Raw genomic sequence first — 22,600 nt, 5'->3', positions numbered from 1 at the left:
ATAAGGAAATGTTGGGTGCTGTTAGTGGAAGACTCGATGCCTGCTTTAGTCCTGGTACTGCCCGAGAGTTATTCTGCACATGAGAAATTTCACCTGGGTCCTTAAAACGCTTAAGATAAACAGTGAGGCATGATTTTCTTGTTTGAAAGGGAGCAGGAGGGAAGGAAATGTGTGCACCTTGTTTGTGACTCACTCGCTAAAGCTCATATTGTTTTCCAGAGGACACAGTGTAATCTTGAATATCTCAATGCCAGCATTAAGATCAAGTGTCTTTCCTGGTATTCAGAAATAGCATGTGATATTAGCTAACAAGCAGACAGAATTACTTAACTCACAGCTTCCTGAATCATATTCACTCCAGAGTCCTAAAGAAAGAAGATTTTGTCTGAGAAAACAGTCATGGATCTTCTCGTTCCACTATTAAGTCACATTGCAGTGGCACAACCATCTTCTGAAGAAATTTCAGTATAGGTACTGTTCAGTCCTGATTCTACACAGTTTAAGTTTTCCAAAATTTACTGTTAATTAACATTACTCAACAAATTAACATTCCTCCTTAACAAAAACTCCGTGTGTTTGTATTACTTATACATCATGAGACATGCCAGCTCTTGCAATATAATATTTAGGGCAGACCATTGAGAAACTAATCATTCTTTTCTTAAAAGTATGTTACAAGTTATCTGGTAAAAATGAAGCACATAATGACCAAATCTACACAAACTTGGAGAAGCAAACAAATAAAATGAAAGTCAGAATATGTTATTCAAACAAGCATTTATCTATAGTCAGAAGCCAAGGAAGTAGTGTGAATGTATGTCTATATAAATACCCACTTAGAGATAATTTAAACTACAGCATATAAAAATATAAACTCCAACATTTTAAACAGATTGAAACCTATTTCTTGGATTCTTGAACAAACTCCCCACTTTAAGATTAAACTTCCCTCCTATGATGCTTAACAAATGTCAGTCCATGTGTATTAAAGTTATTTTATTTCCATTTGAGCATAACTTATTGCATCTTTCATCCTAATCCTTCATTCCCATCTCAAGATTCCTTCACTCCTTCAGTCTGACATATCCTTATTTTCTAAAACAAATACCATTGAACTGTGAGCTTCTCTTTCCAAAAAGTTGCCTGGCAGTGAAAATATTCTAAATCCATTTCAGTCACCAGTATGTTCCTGTAAATTCAAGTAAAATACTTGTTTGCTGAGCCAACACATCAATGTTCCTTCAATACTTAGTGGTGTAAGAGAAACATGCTCATATAGGGTTCAAACCTGAAACTGTTGCTTAATATTTACATAATTCAGTAGATTGTTTATAAACCAGTTGGGGTTGCTATATAACTGCATGAAATACAACTACATTTACTTCTATACTCTCAGTTACACCCTATTTTAAACCCTGCATTCGCTCAGTCTGCATAACCTAGCGCACCTCACTTAGGTCAGGCACTGGACCAGCTAGGGACCAATGAGATATTTAAACAGCAGTGTTTATATTCTTGTCTGGACTGTGATGTGCTAATCTGACAGTGTAGTCAGTTGCTGGTGTGTGAGGAACAGCTAACTAACAATACACTGCCTAATCACCACACACAACAGTGGCATGGCTGTCACCCTGCACACCTTCACCAACACTGCTGCTCTTTCTCTTCACGGTCCATGGCACAGACAGCAGCTCCTAGATAAAACAAGAAACAACAAAGAGTGTCTTTGGCACTCTGTAGATGCCTAAAGGACCAAGATGAGGATAAAATTAACACTGATGGCTGTGGCAGCAAGTTTGGAGAAACTCACAGCGTAACATGAGTCAAAAAGATCAATGTGCTTCCAGCATCCATCCTTCCACACATAGTGCTATGTCCTGTTCATACTGTGTGTTTGGTGAGACTATGTGCAGTTGTTTTAATGTATTAATGTTAACAAATTAAGTTATCTGGAGAAGCAATGAGAGAGGAAAAACTCTAAGACTGACTTTTTAAATCACATACAATGGAAAGGTAATTATTTTTCAGATATAGTACTTAGAAAGCTAGTGAAAGTGACTTTAAGACATTGAGGACTCTAATTACTCAATTAAAAACAAAAAAAAAAAGAAAAAACCAAACAAACAAAAAAACACCTCTCAAAAACTACCAAGTTTTTTTTGTATTTGTCGAATATTACTATTAAAAATTAAAACATAAAATGCATGTGAAGTTTTTAAGTGTGCTGCTTTTGCTTTAAGTAAGCTCCCAAGAGCTTAAAACTTTTTAAAATATTTGAATTATTTACCTGGTTCAGGTATTTAAAAACTGCCTGTTACCTTGGTATCTCGAAGTAGATGAACACCAGAGTCTAAGAAAAAATTCTCACTGTTGTTAGAATAAAGGAAAGATACAAAATACCGTTTGTATTTGCCTGGCAGTCAAAGAAAGCAATAATCAGGAGAAACGAAAAGATTTCTTATACAAAAGTAGTAGCTCTCAATTTTGATGACCAGGGTATGTGGGAAAAGAGAGCAGATGCATGTTAGCTGCTGTCGGAACTTCAAGCAGCCAACATACACTGCCATCCCATCACACACAGCTGCACCACCTGCATGAATCCCTGCACCTTCCAAGGGAATTGCCTTGACACAGCGGTGAGCCAGCCCTGCAGCTGGTGACAGTGTAGCAGTGACTGCTGCATTAGGTACAGCAGTCGACTAGCAATACACTGCCTGCCAGACACAGAGCCCTTATGAGGGAGATGCCTCCTGAAATAATATGCCTGGAAATAGTCCTTAATTTTTACCTAAATTCCGCATTATTCACCTGTTTTAAGGTTCATGTTTCATATGTGTGTATATACAAGTTCAAACAGTATATAGTGTCAAGAGATAAATGTCACAGGTAGGTGTCTGACTCAGGAAGACCAGAGTAGAGCAATAGTATAAACCTTGTGTGAAGTTCCCTGGCTGTCCAAAACGAATTGGATAGTGTTGCAAACAGTTTCTTACCTTAGTTGTAGAAACATAGACATATTACCTCTTTGTAATGTTGCCAGCACTGGTAGTTTGTATCATATAGACCTGCTCCAGTCCTTTTCTCCGTGGGACATTTGCTTATGGCCACTGTTTCAGTCCTACCCTTAGTCTAGATGAGCCAGAGTCAAACTCTGAGTAGTCAATTTTATTTTGAAATTAGAGTTATCATTGGTTACTCCATGGTCCAACTTACCTACAGGTTACAAGCCACAGCACACCTCTCTTTACAGCCACCTAATGGAAAACAAACAAAGGTTTCAGGACTGAAGCTTATGAATTTAGTCTAGATGGAGGTAAAATTTTACCTCCAACATCCACTTTGAATGAAAGTCCTTTGAAGTCTCTCTGGAAAGAAGGTACTGATTTAGACACTTTGTATAAAATGCAATTAATATTGTGTTTGAAGCCTTCACTTTGTTTCTTCAGAATTGGTCTTAAATCACTCAAAATAAATCTTAACTCGATACAAAACAAAACATGAAACATTTACTTCCTTGAGTGCTGTTGCTGTTAGCAGCCACAGCAAGTATGGGCTAATTGAGTTCCTCTTGTTCCGCAGCAAAAGGCGGCCGCCTCTGAGTTTTCTGTGATGCTTTTGAATGAAACAATATGGAGTGCAGCTAGCAGCTGTGGACACATCAGGGACAACAGCCAGCTAACGTGCACTGCCAGACTGTTGCACTCTCTTCAGTTTGGGCCAGCAGCTCCCCTTCACCACCAAACCCAAAATTTTGTCTCCCAGAGCTCAGTCGCTGCTCACTTCAGCAATACAGCTTTTCCCTAGAGGGATCACTTACATAAAATACATATGTTGAAGCAACATTCTCAGCATGTTAGAGATTACATTTCTATACTGTCATATCTAATGGCAGTATGACTTATCTTCTGCTTCAGTGTTTTCCAGCAAGGTCAATCCCAAAGACACCTCCACTTCCCACTCCATCAGTTTGCATGTTACAGTCTTACTTGGTTTTGTGATTCATGTCAACTCCTTAAGGCACAAGCTGCCTGTATTTTACCTATTGATTACTGTTCAGTGATTATTTTTGTGATTAAAAAGTTTCCTACCTGGGTTCCTACTGTATTTGTGAGCTCTTTGTTGTGTCCCTTATCATATACCACCCTCTAAATGTAGGTAACTGAGTTTGCAGTGCAAATGGGAAGAGACTTCTGCAAATCTATACAACCCCTTCAACCAGGTCAAGTAACTTTTGCTTTTAAAGAGTAAGCAGTCCCTCTAGCGCACCAGGAGAGAAGCCCAAAGGTGTTTTTGTTTCCTCCCCTGAACGGATGTCTATTGACCGTGACTTGTGGTTTTTTGACATTGCAGATGCTACGCTTGAGAAAGTGTCATAAGGATTAATAGAAAACAATAGAAATTACATGTTCCGGGGGTTTGTTCAAAATCACCTACTTTCCATAGTTTCCTTCCCTCCTTCCTCCTTCTGTCCCCCAGAAAGGCGCAATGGAACTCTCAGTTCAGTGCGTACCAGGGAGTGCAAGGGTCTGTGCCTGTCCTTACCTTAGCGGCTCGCCGGGGGCTTTGCTTTCTGCTCCACTTCAAGTCCTTTCCAATCCTTCTCTTCTCGTCATGCTTGAAAAAAACCACAGAGACACAACACTTAGCAACCGCGCAGCTCAGTTTATTCACCCTAAATCACCTTCCCTCCAGCCTTGCTGCTGGCGAGGCTTCCCTGGGAGCCACGGCCCCGGGGCCAGGACGGAGGCACCGAGGATGACCGGTCCTCCCCAAGGCACCGGCAGCCCCTGCACCCCACTGGACGCTGTTACCAAAGCAAGTCCTCATCCCTCCTGCTCGTCCTCCGGGCGGGTTTTTCTAATTTCCACTCCGTCTCTGCCGGGGCTGGCTGAAGCCGCTGCCGCCACCTCAGGAGAGGTATCCTGACTGGGGCAGGATCCCTCCCGGGGGGTGGGCTCCTGGCGGGTGCGTGGCAAGCAGCCACTCTCATGGCAACCTGTGCGGAGGGAAACTTATAGCCCGGCCAGCCCTCGGGGCGCCGGTCCCCGCGGGGAGGCGGTGCCAGCTGCTCGGCCGCCCACCGCACCGTGCCCCGGCGCCGCACGCCGTCCTTTAAGCATCCCGCAGGGCGCCCGCCGCGGCGGGAAGCGCGGTCCCGTCCCGCCGGCGGGCCCGGGCTGCGCGGCGGCGGTCCCAGCTGGCGGCAAAGCGCCCGGGCTGCGCGGCGGGTCCCGCGCTCCGCGGGCAGGGCGGCGGCGGCGGCCGGGGCCGAGGAGCCCTGGCTCGGCATCGGGCACTGGCAGCCCGCCAGACCGACGCCCCGGGCGGCCGACACCTCGCCGAGGCCGCTGTGTCACCGCCCCAGCCGTGCCCCTCGGGCTGCCATCGCTCGGCCGTGCCACGGTCTGGGGCTGCCATCACCCGGCTCCTTCTGCCTCGGTAATGGGGCTAGGGCAACTTCACAGAATCACAGCTTCACAGAATCACAGAGTCAATTAGGTTGGAAAAGACCTCTGAGGTCATCAAGTCCAGCCTATAACCTAAAACCACCATGACAGCTATACCAGGGCACTAAGTCCATAGCATCCAATCCATTCTTAAACGCCGCCGGGGATGGTGTCTCCACAACCTTCCTGGGCAAACCATTCCAATGTTTAATCACCCTTTCTGTGAAGAAATTCCTTCTAATGTCCAACCTAAACCTAATGGCTTGAGGCTATTTCCTCTTGGCCTGACACTGGTTGCCCGGAAGAAGAGACCGACCCCACCTGGCCACAGCCTCCTTTCAGGCAGTGGTAGAGAGTGATGAGGTCTCCCCTGAGCCTCCTTTTCTCCAGGATAGACACCCCCAGCTCCCTCAGCTGCTCCTCACAGAATTTGTGCTCCAGCTTCACCAGCTTTGCTGCCATTCTCTGCCGTCTCTTCAGCACATGCTACACAAACCCCTCACGTCTCACATCAGCTGCTTCCCACTGCCACTTCGCTTGCTGTGAGGAGCCGGGCACACCGTACAGGGAGCGAGGTCTGCGGGGCAGCGCCGTTCTGAGGCACCCAAGCCAGGCTGTCTGAGGCTGAGGGCTGAATGCAGGGCCGCTTTGTCAGACTGAGCAAACGGCATCGCAGCCCTGTACACAGTTCTCCTCCGACGCAGGTCCCCAAACCCAAAAGCGAACAAAAGCCACACTACTTCGCCACCATCTTACACTACCAGATTCCAGAAATAACCTGCTATCATTTGATTTACATGGCAGGCAAAGGGAGAAGTTGTAGGAGAAAGTGTGAAGCATCGCTTAATGCCAGCAGATGAGTTGTTCGTGCATGTGCTTTATGGAAGTTTGCATGCCGAAGGGACAGCACACATACTTAGGCACTCACTTCATCTGAGAAAACCTGAGCACAAATTTGATAGGAGAAAGGTAAAACAGTTTTTCTGGGTTTTTGTTTGTTTGTTTGTTTGTTTGTTTGTTTGTTTGAAATATGGAGTTTAGTTAAACAAAAGAGGTAAAAAGAGATGAGTTGCTGGAATATGTAACATGTCTTTTTTTCAATGTAAGTTCATAACCATTCTTTTTCAGTCCTTGTCATAATGTCAAAATTCGGTGTGTCATCATCTAGGTTTTCAAGAGAGAGATTCAGGCAGACTCAAAGCATACAAAAGAGCACATTTTCCTCTTTCTAGCTTTTGGATGTTAGAAACAGCATTAAAAGTGCTCTCTTCTAAGACTAAGAATCAGAGTACCACCTTTTTAAAATATGCTGAAACTGTTCTTAATTTTCTTACTGTTTCTGGAAACCAGGAAAGATTTTCCTATATTTTATGGAGGAAAATAATTATTTGAACCAATAAAAATTTCTTCTGCAAAAAAGTTTCTCATATAATTTCTTATTTCCTACCTAATTCTATTTTGGAGCTGCATGCTTCACATCTGCAAGAAAAAACACCGTGTAAACAAGATGATGGAGGACTATACCGATGAATTTGTAATAAACAATAATTAAATATCAGTTGATGGAGTTGTTTTGCCAAAACAAAGTTAAACTATTTCAGAAACCTGCCACCTTATTAGCTCCCTTTGTGCTGGTAAGGACACAACAAAGCACGCCCTGCATACAAAGTGGCTGGGTCACTCAGCACCTTCTTAATGCTTTCTGTAAAACAAACAGCACACAAGGCTCTGCTAGCATAGCTTCACAAAGGGCTGCTTGCAATGCTTCAGTTCCTCGTTTAACTGAATGTGATTTTTTTTCCTACAAGACTTAACGTTTAACGAGAGCAGCCAAATATCGTCACCCTGCCTAACAGCAGACTCCGGCATGGGCTGCAAAGCCAGCTCGCTTGAACACTCAATAAATCAGCCACACTCAAGTGAAGTGTATTGAACTGTGTACCTATCAGACCAGTGTTTGAGGCTCTTGACAAACCTTTTTCTCACACTGAAAAGTTTCTTTCAGATGAGAAAACCTGTAACCGTGCAGTTTGTTTGACAGTGGGAGTAAAGAGGTTGCAGTTGAGAACTTTATGGCTGTAAATTGGAATGAAAATCGAAAATCTTTCAAAGTCAACAAGGTTTTATTTGAATTAATTAGAATTAGGATTAATAAATGCTGAGCAATTAATTAAAGAGGAAATAATATGACCCACTGCAACTGGTGTTACAAGCAGTGATTCCTACCTGTGAACCTTCAGCTCATGCATGCACACATGCACCATGAATGGATTATAATAAAAGATCTGGGGGTTTTTCTATAAAATTTCTACTGAACACTGATTAACAATGGGGTATATGCCAAGATATTACATTTGGTAGCAGCCTTAAGCTAAGTAGCTCCCTAGGTGAAGTCAGTGGTAAATAAATATAAGCAGGAGTGCCATGGAGAACTCTGAACTTCATGGTGTTTGTTGACGAGTAAGTGTTGGATTGTTGGGAAGGTATTATAACACCATTATAATGTATCCTTAATACATTCTTCTTCACTTGAATCACATGGTATTCTGGAAATTATGTGCTAGATAAGAGCTTTTTTGTCACTTTGAGATTGTAACTGAAATTTAAACAGAGATTTGTTCTAAAAAGTTGTACGTAGCTACGTGTATCACTTCTATAATGCTTCCAGCATCTCACTGATATGTCTACAAAGTGAAATGAAGTCATCTGAGTTAAGTGTCTTCATTTCTTTCTCACGATGGATTCATTTTAGGCTCCTCATTATGGAAGCTATACAGCCAACTGTCCAGTTACTTCATTTAAGTACTGGAAAAGTGGCTAAAACTTTGTAGCTCACTGCAAAACATTCCCAAACTGATATGCAAGAAATCATGTAGTTTGCCCTCACTGGCAGCAGATGGTGCTGATATCTTGTGCCTGGAACTACTTTGAAAGCTGGTATTCAGGTTATCAATACCATCATAACATTGCTTTTTCTCATCCATTATCCCTAAGGTTTTTTACTATAAAATTGCTGTCATCATCATGTGTCAGAATTTATTGAGATAAAATATAAGTTTGTAGTTTGAAGGTGAGGTTTGGACATCAGCAGCAATACTCACAACAATTAAGTACTGACTGAAACAACACGTTTTAGAAAAAGTTGGATTCATCACATCCAGGCTGCTGGAAAAGGACCACTAACACTTTTAGGACCCAAGCATTTCATGGTATGAAACTGAGGGTGCTCCTTGCCAAATGATTGCTGACAAGACGTGGTGGCAATTTACACCAGATCCGGGCAAGCAGGGAGATCTAAAGAGCTGGTCACAGAACATTGCCTTAAAAGCAGTAGATGGCAGATTGTTTCCATGACAGAGAAAGAGAGAAGTGAAGAAAACTGGTCTTTTACGTAAGTTTTTAAGAAACTTTTGCTTCAAAAAAGGCCTACTTTGAGAAACCTGGCTAGCTAAGGTGCACAGGGACTTAGATACCAAGGGCATATTGGATACTTATCAGAGATGATGTAGTCACTGCCTGTGACACTCAGGATAAACCAAGAAAGGTGTAAAAAATTGTGTTAAGAAAAATATCACCGTTTAACAGTGTGAGGGGTCTGATTAAGTTTTACCACCAGTGCGAGTTTTGAAATAGGTGGAAAAAAATGTTGAACATACAGAGGGGAAAATTTGTTACCATTTTGCAGTTGCAATCAAGATAGATTTCTGGGAACCAAGGCCTTCAACTCCCTGCCAAAGCAAAAAGTTATGTCCCAGCTTTGTTAAGTGCTCACTGAGCAGAGATCCTGAGACATGGGAACATCTTAAATTTTCTTCTTGTATTTCTTCACTGCTGTCTCTAGATTTTCAGCCAGTATACAGAAAGATCCCAATCTTGTTGCCTGCTCAGTGCTTAAGCTCCTCTGAGCGGGTCAGAGGAACATTTCTCACAGCAGTACGGACAAAGCCCTGGGCCTTTCTAAGTGGCTGACAGTTGTACTAGATGGTGGTTCTCATTTATTAAAGGGGGTTTTGGCCCTCAAGTATTTCTACCTGCAGCAGAAACCAAAGCAAGCAAGGGGAAGGAAGGAATCAGGAAAGAAATGAGGATTCAATTCATGTGGCTGTTCTCATCACATCATTTCACACTGCAGTGAGCAGCTGTTGTTTAGACTCCAGAATGAAATATTGTTGACCAGGTAACTGGAATATTCTGGCAATGAACTCAAAGCTTCCTTTTAGCTGTACAAGGAACGCAAAGCTTCATTTTAGCTGTACAAAGGAGAGGTAATTAAGAGGACAAGAGGAGGAAATAGTTCCTGCTTCTTTGCTGGGGCTTTCATTAAAACCAACAATTAACATCTCAATCCAGTACTCTGCTCATTAGAAATCTCCTATTACATTTATCTTTGCCTGCACAGTAAAAGTGACTGTGAACATGAGGGGAGTGAGCTCTAGAAATAACTATCCAATATTACTCTTCAGATGAACCCCAACACTCAAACATTAAGGAAAATTACATATCCTATGCAAACAAGTGAGAAAAATAAGGAAAAAACCATGTAACTATTACTTGTGTGCTGCATTCTGTCACAGTAAGAATGCATTATGTGCATAGACAGGCATATAAAAGACTGAATACTGGCTATATACAAATTTTTCTGACTTTTGCCCATTTGTGTCACACTTTTACCTGTATCTAAACCCCTTTTATTTCCAACACCAAATTCAGCAATAACAACCCTGGTTGGCAAGTATATAAGAGTGGATCAAAACTCTATTTAGGTCAGGGAGGAATTTGTGTCACCTGTTACTTTTTGGTTTTATTGGTTTAAAAAGAGAGAGGTGGAAACAAAAAACACCAATAAACCCAGGGCACCAAGGGATAAGTGCATTTTGATAAATTGTATTCATTTTCATGGTACACACAGTTGACTCCCAGGATTTCCAGTTTTAATGTGACCTTCAGCTTTCATAAAACAATAGTCTAATTCTTCATCAGCACACTACAGTAATTTCCTTGTTTTGCTTTTCTATGGACAGATCAAAAGCTGTCCTGCTAAGTCACCCATCCCAGGCCTTTCTGCTGAGTTTCACTCTTCAACGTGTTCTCCCTTTTTTTGTGCACACAGCTTATCCATTTCAGCACACCACTGCTACAGTTTAAGACACAGCTTACAGCATACTGGGATCCTGTACTGGCATTAGAGAGTGCATACAAGGTAAAACTACATTTTGTTTAGCCTTGGATAAACTCCAACCGAACAAAAGAACTTCTGGGTTCGTTGCCAGCTGCCAACTGTGTGGCTAAGCAATATTTCATCCTGGAATCCCGAGAGTCTGGATTAATAAACTGCCAAAATAGCACTCAGACGTGGTTCTTTCCAAAGATTCCCTAGCAGCTTCTATTGATAGCACAATACTTATTTCTACATTACTAGACCAAACTGTATGTTATTGTACAGTTAAGTATTGCAAAAGGTAATTATGCTCCGAATAATTATGAATTGCAACTATATCCAAGGCTTCAGGCACCTGCTGTAGGTGATTCCTCTCATGTTGTCTTGGACACAGGGCAAGGTTTCTAACACTCTTTCCTGGATAAGGGTAATTCACCATACAGTTAAAAGGGACTGTCATCTCTCAATGCAAGTAATTACTGACAGGTTCAGCTTCAACACCTATGAGTTCCTGAAATTCTGTTGTATCTCCATATAACTTGCCTTGGAAATAAGTCCCTGGTTTCACTTCCAAAGACTAATACTTAGGGAATCACGTCCAACTGTATTTTCAATATAGTTGAATGCACAATCTAAGTTTTCAGTTAAAGTGGTTTTTTAGGTTCGTTTTTCAGTTTCACTCTTTCAAAATGGATTCATTTATAATCATCAGATCAAAATAGTTCTTTACAATCTACAAATTTACAAAGATAATATCCCTCATCTCCCTATTGAAATAAGGACTTCAGCAAACCAGGTGTGCAGTTTTTAGATGAGGCAGGTTAAGTCATATTCTCAGCACTTACAAACTTAATGTCAAAGAAACCAAATTTGTACCTCATTCTGTAGGAGATGCTCATCTGTTTCAAGTCTTCCACTCTTTTAGGCTCTAAAACACTTCCTTGATATTCAGGGTGTAGGTATAAGTCAAATAATCTCTGTCAACACACAATTTGTAAAATCCCTTCCCCTCACAAGAGGTACAAGTCCATTCCAGCTCCTCTCAGAGACATTGTGAGTCTCTGGTCCTACAAGGACCTTGAAACTGCTGGATTCCTGATCCCACTCAAAGGCCCACTGAGAAAAAGGAGACTGTGAATTTCACCTGGAGATACAAATTTCTTCACAAAATTAAAAACAGAGGAGCCTAATACAAGCATACAAAAAATGGAAATACTCTAGAGACAATCAGACCAAAGAAGAATAAAATGGTATAACTTTTTGTTCCATACATATCTCTGTATCTTTTTTATTAATAACACCTTTCACACAGAGGCCAGTGTGAGGAATTCAGCTACTGATTTTACCCTCATCTCTTCCTTTCCTGTTTGTTCTGTTGGTATCCACTTGCTCTGCACTTCACACCCCAGAATATTCTGAAGTGTGTGTTGTCCATTGCTCCAATCATGTGAATGCATATTTGATAGCTTTAATTAGACTCTGAAGAGTAGTGTATAGAAGTGCTAAGTGCTTAGGGCACCAACCAAATGCAAAGAAAATAATACAAAGGAATTTCCTAAGAGAAAAAAGACCTTATTTAGGGCTATTAGAAAGCTGAGCAGTGGCATGTCATGGGTTCAGTAGTGATTTTTTAGCACTCTTTACCTCTCACTTTGAAAAATGGTGCAAAATGTCCCAAGCCCAAAACCTACTGGAAGTCAAACTGAAATATGTTAGGAAAGTTCCTTCACCTTTTTCTGCCCAGGATCCACCTGAGTTAGGGAATGACAAAGATAGAAACTTTAGTGACAGACAGAGACAGCCCATTAGACTACAGCGGTAGGCATGTTTATTCTGCTTTCAAGAGAAAACTCTGTTAGCCAGCAAGTAAACTGAAAAGTAAACTTCTCAGGCATTCAACATCAGCTGAAGGCTGGTTTTGCCATAAACACAAGGAGGTCAAGGGACCTGCCTGGGAAATTCAGTTTTTAGGAATAAATGGCAAGATGGACATTGTCAGATTTCAATGGATGTGCTCAATAAAATAGCAGCTATATCCCCACCAACCAACAAGAAGGAAACACAGGCTTTCCTAGGTGCTGTGAGGTTTGCAGAATGTATATTCAAGATCGCAAACCCTCAGATATCATGTGACATTTAAGAAGAATGATTTCAGGTGGGGTCTTGAACTACAACAAGCTTTTGAACACATGAAACAGGAGATTGTTCATGGAGTAGTCCCTGGGCCAGTCAGGACAGGATAAGATGTGAAAAATGTGCTCTATGGTGCAGCCAGGCAAAATGGTCCTTCCTGGAGTCCCGGTGAAATGTATCCAGGAGACTCAGGGATGAGCCCTGGTATTCTGGAGTCAGGGATGCAAAGGATCTGAGGCTTTCTATATCTCAGCTGAAAAAGAGATCCTTGCAGCTTATGATGGGATTTGAGCTGCCTCAGAGGTGATTGGTACCAAAGCACAGCCTCTTCTGGCATCCTGGCTGCCAGTGCTGGACTGGATGTTCAAAGGGAAAGTGCCTTCCACACATCATGGCACTGGTGCTATGTGGAATGAATGGATTGCTCTGATCACCAGTGAGCTCAAATAGGAAACCCAATCACCCAGGGATCTCAGAAGTCATCACAAACTGGCCTGAAGGTGAGAGTTCTGGATTATCATCACCAGAGGAGGAAAAGTTTGAACATGCTGAGGAGAACCTACCCTACAATCAGCTGCCAGAAAATGAAAATCAGCGCACTCTCTTCACTGATGGTTCCTGATGTATTGTAGGGACAATTTGCAAGTGGAAAGGCACTCTGTGAAGTCCTACACTGTTGAGGGACAAGGTGGATCCAGTCAGTTCACAAAGCTGAAAGCTGTCCAGCTGGCTTTAGGTATCACTGAATGAGAGAAATGGCCTCTGCTCTAACTCTACACTGACTTGCTGATGGTGGAAAATGGACCAATGGAAAAAGACCAGTTGGCAGTGCAAAGGAAAAACCATCTGGGCTGCAGAAGTGTGGCACCTCTGCCCAGGTGGAGAAGCTGGCTGTAAAGTACATCATGCACAATACCCAAGAGTTGGGCTACTGAAGAAAATCAAAGAGAAAGGTAGATTGAGGGGCCAAGGTTGAAGTATCTCAGGTGGATCTGGACTGGCAACAAAAGGGTGAATTATTTCTGCCTCAGTACCCATGACACCTCAGATCACCAGGGAAGAGATGCAACATCCAAATGGGCTCGTGATTGACAGGTGGACTTAACCATGGACATTCCCTGGTTATCCTATACTGTGGCAGATTGGCTACATCACACTGCCACAAACCCACCAAGGCAAGCTTTATGTGTTTACAGTGGAAACAACCAGTGGATGTCCCCAAGGGAAGGCATTTTGGATTAGTCCTGCCTCAAGCAAAGGCAAATACATCCATGGGATTGTTTTTTGCTTAAGGACATAGATGCACTTGCTGGGTAATGCAGAAGGATGGAAATATGATGTACCTCAAGGAGGGTTGATTTCTGGGGGAAAACAGTCTATAATACTGAATTGTATAATATTGGTTGCAGAATGACACTGCCACTGTATGCCACAACTACCATGGGCCACAAGGATGCTCCAGGTTCACAAATTGTGAGCAGATGCAGCTCACAACCAGCCAACAGCACACAAGCCCTCCTGCTCTGGAAGCTGTCTAGGGAGGGTGGAACACACAGTCATGGGCTACATGAACTCAACAGGCATCTTGAAGGGACAGCCATTGACTACAGAAATAATACCTTCACATGTACATTTTTATCTCTGTATCTATATAGATAGGCATATATATGTATACGTATACATATATATATGCCAGAGCCATGTGGGTCTCTCTGTCAGAGCCATGGGGGTGTGCCTAAGTTTTTGTCTGCCAGGTAAGGGATTCTCACATCCAAGAAGGAAAGGGCTGTGGGTGCCGTATTGGTCTCTGTCTGAGAAAGCTGTATGACCCTAGGTCTGCTCAGTCAGACACCGTGAGCATTTTTTGTGTAATCACCCTCTTTTATACATTGTTGTTAGTATGTATTGTTGCTGTTACTTTTCATTCTCTTATTTCATCGTTGTTTCCAGTAAATTGTTATCTCAACCTATAATTCTGCCTTCTCTTTCTCTCTCTCTCTCTCTTCCTCTCTCTCACTGGTGTGTGGGTGAGGTACTGGAGGACAGGGATCAGTTGCATGAAGCTTAACTTCCAGCTGGATTTAAATCATAATCCTCACAGGCAATCACAACAACAATTTACTGGGTGAAAAAGAGAATAGACTCAAAATCCAATGACTTGTTTTAGCAAGTGAGTTCTAATTGTAGCTGCATTATCCGCATTAGAAATCTGGAAATTTTACCAAAACTGAATGTTTTCATGTGTTTTACCAACACATGAAAAACCTTGAAGACTCTTACTAATTTATTCTTCATAGTATTTTATTTAAGATATAAAGTAAATATTGAACATAAATAGTCACTTGCTATCAGAGTTTGAACAGGTGCTAGGTGCAAGGCAGACTTTAAGACTGATTTTGCTGCAGCTATGAAATAGTTGTGCCAAAGCAAACTACAGCCTCTTTTGACCTCATTAGCTTCAGTTGTTTGTTGAGGCTGTGCAATGCAAAATGCAAATAATGGCTGCTGACCAGAAGTCAGTGTTTAGAAAAGATGAAGAGTGCTGCTGCTGTCATATGAAGAGGACTGAAAAATGCTTGCCTTTTCCTTGAAGATAGACATAGGGGTATTTTTATTTAGAAAAATATTCAGGAAAACAAGGGAATGAATGCCAGTGAAATTCAGTCTCTCTGCAATTGCTGAAGGGCCAACAGGAGTAGTTTAGTACTGCTGCTATCACTGATAACCATGTTAGAGTCTGGTCTCTACATGATCACCAAATGCCCAAGCCACCTCAATGCCTGCCTGCCGCCACACAGGATCTGTGGCAAACTGGCAGGAACATCAGTTGCATCTTTGTGATGGAATATGGGTGGGAGTTGCCTGAACCTGTGTGCTTCAGAAACAGTGACCAGAGCAATTAAATGACACCAAATGTTTGCCTGTGTTTACATACAATTTGATAATGAACATCAAAGCAAGAATATTTATATTACTGGCATGTGGAGAGTAGCTCAGACTTGAGAATGGGCAATATTTTCTCTTTATGATGCATTGAACAGCCCTAACAAGCCCTGCAGGAAAATACCATGCTGACACTCAGTCTTGGATATTGTCTTTTGATCAAGGGATGAGAAAATTGCTGATAAAAAAAGGCTTTCACAAATTCTAGCTATAACAAAAACGTTATGTCATTTCTAAATAACTCCATCCAGGTCTCTTCTGCCCTTTCCCCCCTTAAAATTACTAACTTAATTAATATGCACCTACTTACTAGAAGTTAGCTGTCTTTCTAGAGTGTAGTTTTAATCAAGCTGTCCCTTGAAGTCTGGTATCTTCCTGTAATTAACACCTAAGGGTTTTACCCACCAAAAAAAAAAGTTCCCAAGTATATATGAAATTGGTGTGCTTGTCTTCAACACATCAACTCACTAAACCCTTACCCTGGCATTCCAAAATTAAAAGGTATTTTTCTCTTTCACCTCAAAGTGTTCCAGTTGTCTGCAATTCTGCATCATCACACTTCCACAGCCACACATGCCATGGCTTGGCACCAGCAGGGAAGGGAAAGATGGAGAAAGCTTACTTAACATGAGCAGGTAAAACACTCATGAAATGTTATTACATCTATTTTATTTCTGCTGGGGACTTGGCTAGCTCCCTTTACCCATTGCATGGACAGTGCACCACCAGGGACAGAATATCACAGTGAGCATAAACCACAAACCAGGATGTTCTTCAGTTCAGCACACCTGCGTGTCCAGGGGTTCAGCACAGATCCTCTCCCAGACAATAAGCATAAAGCATAAAATATAAAACCACAAAATACAGCAAAAATTGGATGTGAGGGTTCCTAGAGGTAGTCTTCCAGCTTCTCCAAGGTCAGCTTCTGATGAGACAAGCATGAAACATGGGCATCAAGGGACCAGGATTTGCTCCCTGTGATCCCATCAATTCCTGTCTGACAGGAGTCCTTCTAATTTACTGTTGTCAAAACCAGTAATTTGTGCAAGAACTTTGCCATTTTTTATGCAGCTCCTGTATGGAAGTGGATGGATAAGTGTCAATTTAAAATGCCCTTTATAAATTAAAGGAGATGTATATAGTGTACTACTAGAAATACGTTTATAGCCTAACACCATGACCATGTTGCGTAACACTTTTTATCGGTGTCTATCTGTGTGTCTGATGGTGCTCCTGTGAGTCTCACTGAGAAACATCTTTGTAGGGGGAATTGTAAGGGGGCACAGTATTCCCCAATGAGTTGCAGCTGTGTTAACACCTGTAAGTAATTGAGAACCAGGGGCATAAAAGGGTGGAGCCGGACAAAGAGTCAGAAGACTGCAAGAAGAGCTAGGAGAAGGCTGCCCAGAAGATGACTGCAGAGGAAGACTGCAAGAAGCAGGAGAAGGCTGCCCCGGAGAAGACTGCTGCAAAGACCAGGAACCCCAGGAGAGGGTGAGGACCAGGAGAGTCCCAGAGATGGCTGCAAAAAAAAAAGTCCCAGAGATGGCTGCAGCGAGGACAAGGAGAGTCCCAGGAGAAGATGGTGAGTTCCCCTGGAGGGGATGAATAATCTCAGAAGAAGATTGACCCCAGGAGGGTAGACCCCAGGAGAGGGTTGGAGAAGCTTTGGACATGCCAGGGCTCTGTGGCAGTCTGGCAGCAATATCCTTCATTGGATCGCTGCTGGATTAGCTGCAGATGCTTCTGGCTGGGTGCTTCGGGAAAAGCCCCTGAGGGTCGAAAAAGGGTTGAGAGCCGGACATGCCAGGGCTCTTGGCAGTCTGCAGCAATATCCTTCATTGGATGGGTGGGGGGGGGGGGGGGGGGGGGGGGGGGGGGGGGGGGGGAAAAAGGGGGGGGTGGACTCTGTTGTTGTGATGTTCACTGTAATATATAAGTATGGTTGTAATGTTTAATGTATAAGTAAGTATTAGTGTAAAGTGTTTAGGGCTACTGTGACCCACTGGGACGGAGTGGGGGAGGCGGCATTGGTGAAGCTGAGAGTGGCAGGTGGAAGCCACAAAGAGGTCTAGACCTGATATCTAATCAAGACACCTGGGAATAGGTGAGCCACCAACAAGTAATGAGGGATTTGGTTTGGGATATTTAAGGTATTCATTTTGAGCTATGACCGCCTCGACAAGTAGAGATAGATGCTGGTGTAATGTAACTGGTATAATATATTACTATATATGTATAAGTATTGTCATATAATATATTACTGTAATGTATAAGTATTGTTGTAAACATGTTTAATACAACACATCTTGCTCTCATTAGCCAATTTTTGGCCTTTCTGATTAATATATCTTCAAATTAAATAGACTTAGAAGTACATTTATGATCATTTTCTACTACTTTTAGATTACATCTCAAAATTAACCAAGGATCCTCTTACCATAGAACATTATGAGTGAAAGTAATCAGTGGAAATGCCATAGCAGGTTCACAGAAAAGTGGGTTAAAACATATTTGTAATTCTGAAAAACTTGAAGTAGCAGCAAGATCAACAGTAGTCACAATCCAACAGGGTGGTTATTTCCTTTTTACATCCTACAAGATGTGTACACTTTTAGTGTGTCACTTCATTTCTGAGGAATTAATATTCCTATGAGCATTACATAATTGTACATATGTATATATATAATTGTACACACACACACATATATATATGTGTGTGTGTCCATATATATGCTATCTTTTGTTATTATTTTATTCCCTGCTGAACTCAGTGCAGACAGAAAGATTTTGTCTCTTCTATCTGCTGTCAAACCAGAGCTTTCATACAGGATTTTGGCCAAAGTGAGAAAGATCTGCAAAAATGTCTCTGAAGTCATCCCAGGGCTGAGCCCACAGCACCATTCCTGCTAGAAAAATGTCAGTGCTGCAGACATGAAGGACATCAGATACTCAATGACCACTTTTGCAGTCTCCTAGCAGCCATACAATTACATGTGGTGCTAGCAACAACAACCACTCACCTTCCAAATACACCTCTGCTTGCCAAAAGCACAACAGTACATGCAGGGTTTCAACTCCCCTAGGAAATCCCCTGAGGTGATAATGTGCTGTCAGCTTAACCATCATAGAGGCGTGTCACAGCTGGGCTGCTGTTAATGTGCGTGGACCCATGCAAGGATACTGGAAAAGCTGAATGCTGAAAAAATTATAACTTCACAGGGAGAAAATCCCTACCCTGGGTGGAGCAGCGTGTCACTTGGGTGCCACAGAAATATTAAAAAATCAGGTACTGTTACGTGAGTGTTATTACTGGCTTAGCTTTCAAACTAATGGGTGAAATGAAATGTTTCTCAGTGAGACTCACAGGAGCACCATCAGGCACACAGATACACACTGATAAAAAGTGTTTGGTATGCATCATGGTCATGGTGTTAGGCTATGAACATATTTTTAGCAGTACACTATATAAATCTCCTTTAATCTGTTATTCTTTAACATTTCTCTTTACATAAGTTAGTACCACTGACTAAGGTTAAAAGTAGCATGTTTTATTCCAAAACTTTGCATCACTATTCTGTCAGAGATGCTTTCTGCTATCTCTGCTCTAATTAAAGTAAATATGCATACTTGATGCAAAATGAAAACTACAGTAAATCTGCACAAAAAAATGGCAATTTTAAGCACCATTTAATAATCATAACAAGTACAAATATACATATACAGTTGCACACATGTACGATACAAGTACACTTTGTAAACATTGAGTGTAAAATTCCAGGATGGAGCAGCTGCATCGTGTTTAACCACCTGTGACGATCACTCTGCTTTCATACTGGCCAACTCCAGCCACTGTCTTGTCAGCTACACTTGTCTCCTCAGCTGACTAAAAACCTCTGGATAAAACCGGGCAGATCTTCGCTTAATTTCTACTTTCATTAGCAAGCTAATGATGGCAACCTGCCGGGCCAGGAGCCCCGGCGGCGCGGCGTACGAAGCCTGCAGCACAGGACCGTCTCTGGGGCACGGCGCCTCCGCCGCGCTCTCCCGTCGCTTCTCCGGCAGTCGGGGGAAAGCGCGAATACCCCTTTTCCAAGAGAAAACGGGGACCATGCCGAGGGCTGGGGTGCGCTGCAGAGGCCGCGCTCGCCCTGTCTGGCACGGGCGCCCGGAGCCGCGGGCTCTCAGCGCGGCACCCATCGGAAGCGGTGCCCGCCGGCGGCCGTGCGGAGACTGAAGGCGTTTCCCTGCGGGAAGGCCAGGGTGCGGATGGCGCCCGCCTCGCCGAGCGCGGCCCGCAGGCTGCCGCCCCCCTCCAGCTCCCCCGCCGGCGGGGCGCGGCGCGGCGCGGCCGGTGCGCAGCCCGCGGAAGGCGCCGTGCAGGCGCGGGCCCGGCCGTGCGCGCTTGGCTGTGGGGCTGCCTCCCGGGCTGTGTCCCGGGCTGCCCCCGGGGCTGCCCCCCGCGCTGCCCCCAGGCTTCGCAGGGCGGCGCGACACTTCTCCGACACGGCCCGCAGCATGGCATCCACGCCCTCCGCATCCTCCGGGCCGGCCCCGGCCGGGGCAGCGGCGGCGGCGGCGGCGGGCGGAGGAGGTAAAGGATGAAGAGGAGGAAGAGGAGGAAGGACTGTCCCGTCGGCGCTTTGCGGGAGCATCAGCGTCTGCCGGCGAGAGGGAGCGCGAGTTCCGCGATCTGCACCGCACAGCCCCGTCCTGTTTCGCACCACACTCTGCTCCGCTGCTCCATCCCACACCGTACGGCCCCCTCCCACACCCCACTACCCGGCCCCGAACCGTACCACGCTGACCCCCCCACTGCCCTGCTCCACCCTGCACTGCTTTACCCCACACCGTACCAATCCACGCTGCCCTGCCCCACGCCGTCCACCCCACACCGTCCTGCACCACACAACTCCCACAGCCTCACACTGCACAGTCCCATTCCACATCTCCCCCCATCCAGGCCCTGTCCCACCCCGTGCTGCCTCACCCTGCACCCGGTTCCCCCCTGCACCCAACATCACACTGTCCCCCAGGGACAAGACGGGCCACAGGGCAGCCAGGCTGGAATGGTGAGCAGCACTCACGTCAAGGACAGCAGCCAGCTGCCTGGCCTGACTTGCCAGCTCCTTCAGCTGCACGTTGCTCTCCCGCAGTGTCACCAGCTCTTCCTGCCTCTGTGTGAGGGTCTCCTGCAACTAGGAAGGACAAATGGGGAAAGGGGTGGTCGAGACAGCCACATGGTGCAGGAGCCAGGGGATGCTGCAGGCCAGGGCCCTGCAGCCGCCTCAACAGGATGTGACAGAACACAGTGTAGGCTGGGGAAGGCTTTGGGGTCCCTACCTGGCTGTTTGCCTCCAGGGCATCTCCCAGTGCTTTCTGGTGCTGGTCTGCCAGGTCCCTCCAGCGCGGCTCAGGGGAAGACAGGTTCTGTGGGGGAACCTGCACCAGAGCACTGCTCTGCAGCTGTGGGGTGCAGGGGGCAAAAGCCACCTCCTCACCAAGTGAGAAATCATAGTCAGTACAGTCCAGTGGTGGTGGCATTAGGGTGGCTACATCTGGAAGGAATAGCCACAAGTGTTAAGTGGAGGTATTCATGTCTGTTCACCCCAAACCCAGCACACCATTTCTGGTTCTAATCATCCCTCTGGAGGTTCCCTCTGGACATGTCCCTCTGAAATGCTTTTACTCTACTGTGACAGCTATGTATCCTGAATCTGGATTTAATTTGTCTCCTGTGGGAGAAAGCTCAGTGACAGCCCAGGTGTCTAAGGGGGTGAGCAAGAATGCACTACCTAACAGACTGTCCCATGGTGGGACAAACATGCAGTGAGTGGGCATCCAAAATTCTAAAAGCAAAGCAAAAAAAAAGAGGAGACCGAATGCAGCATGACTGCAGATGTGCACATGCAGATACATTTGGCTCAGATAAGGAAAAATATCTACTTACCAGGTATAAAATCACCAAGAGTATCCCTGAATTCCTGGAAATCAATCTCCGGCCCATCCTGGAAGCAAGGACCCTGGCAGGGGTGAAGGAAATGATCCAGTGAGCAGGGCCCAGGGCTCAGACCTGCCCACACCACTGCCCGTACTGTTTCAACAGTGTCTGCTGCCTGTGCTCAGCACCTTATCACAGTTCCAGCACCCCCAGGCACCGTCCCCTTGCCACTTGCAACCCATCTGACACATGGGATAAGACGCTGTCCTCTGCTGTGCCCATTTCACAGGTGGGAAACCTGAGGCTAGGGAAGTTGCCACCACCCATCTGCTTGAGAGAGCTACCCCTTCAGGTGCCAAGTGCAGCCTAGGCTGTTCTGAACAGTAGGTTTACCTGCTGCAGGGTCACAGGGCCAGCTGGGGTAGTGGGAAGGATGGGGGAAGAGGCTGCCAAATCCTGCCAGTTGATGGTGCTGAGCACTGGGGACAGAGACAACGGTGAGTAGCACGGGCAGGGGTGGACACAGCAAATCCCCGGGGCATGGCAAAATGAGAAGCACAGCTGGGGAACATCTTCGATGTGCATAGCCAGGTAATGCAAGGCTGGGAAACGGGGTGCAAAGGAACCAGGGAGGATACAGTGGGGTTCATGGAGAGGGGGAATACGGTGGGGGGTAAGGTGGAGGTATCACGGCTGGGGAACACGGTGGGGGAACACCAGAGGGGCGCAGAAGGGGGAACGGGGAAGGGTACACGCCTGGGGGTTAAGGCTGTCCGCCGCAGGCTCACTCACCCAGGGCGGGCACGGCGGCGGCCGGCGAGGCGCCGCTGCGGCGAACACGGGGCGGGGGAGCTCGGGGGCTCAGGGCGGCCGGGGGCGTCCACGCCGTGTCCCCGCCGGGCCGGGTCGGCTTCTTGGCTGGGCGGGCGGGCGGGCCCTGGACTGTGTTGGGGCAGATACTGCCGAAGGCTCGGCGGC

General features: G+C 44.9%; 1 protein-coding gene across 1 annotated transcript; it reads right to left on the bottom strand.

Annotated features, from left to right (window-relative positions):
• Positions 1 to 19,865: 19,865 nt before the first annotated feature.
• Positions 19,866 to 22,427, bottom strand: MCIDAS (multiciliate differentiation and DNA synthesis associated cell cycle protein). Its single transcript, XM_030969459.1, has 5 exons — positions 22,415 to 22,427; positions 21,632 to 21,704; positions 21,025 to 21,239; positions 20,769 to 20,879; positions 19,866 to 20,342 (listed from the first exon to the last, which is right to left on the bottom strand). The coding sequence occupies exons 3-5, from the start codon at positions 21,223 to 21,225 to the stop codon at positions 19,866 to 19,868; spliced, it is 789 nt and encodes a 262-aa protein (XP_030825319.1). The 5' UTR covers positions 21,226 to 21,239; positions 21,632 to 21,704; positions 22,415 to 22,427.
• Between the last annotated feature and the right edge of the window lie 173 nt (positions 22,428 to 22,600).

This window comes from Camarhynchus parvulus, chromosome Z, assembly GCF_901933205.1.
Source record: "Camarhynchus parvulus chromosome Z, STF_HiC, whole genome shotgun sequence".
Lineage (NCBI taxonomy): Eukaryota > Metazoa > Chordata > Aves > Passeriformes > Thraupidae > Camarhynchus > Camarhynchus parvulus.
Note: the sequence above shows the minus strand (reverse complement) of the source record. Positions and strands in the feature narration are given on the sequence as shown.

Coding starts and splice junctions, on each gene's coding strand:
- MCIDAS (XM_030969459.1), bottom strand. CDS start 21,225: ATGCCACCACCACTGGACTGTACTGACTATGATTTCTCACTTGGTGAG. Junction 20,880..21,024: donor CCCTGGAGGCAAACAGCCAG/GTAGGGACCCCA, acceptor TGTCCTTCCTAG/TTGCAGGAGACCCTCACACA. Junction 20,343..20,768: donor AGCTGGCTGCTGTCCTTGAC/GTGAGTGCTGCT, acceptor TCTCGCCGGCAG/ACGCTGATGCTCCCGCAAAG.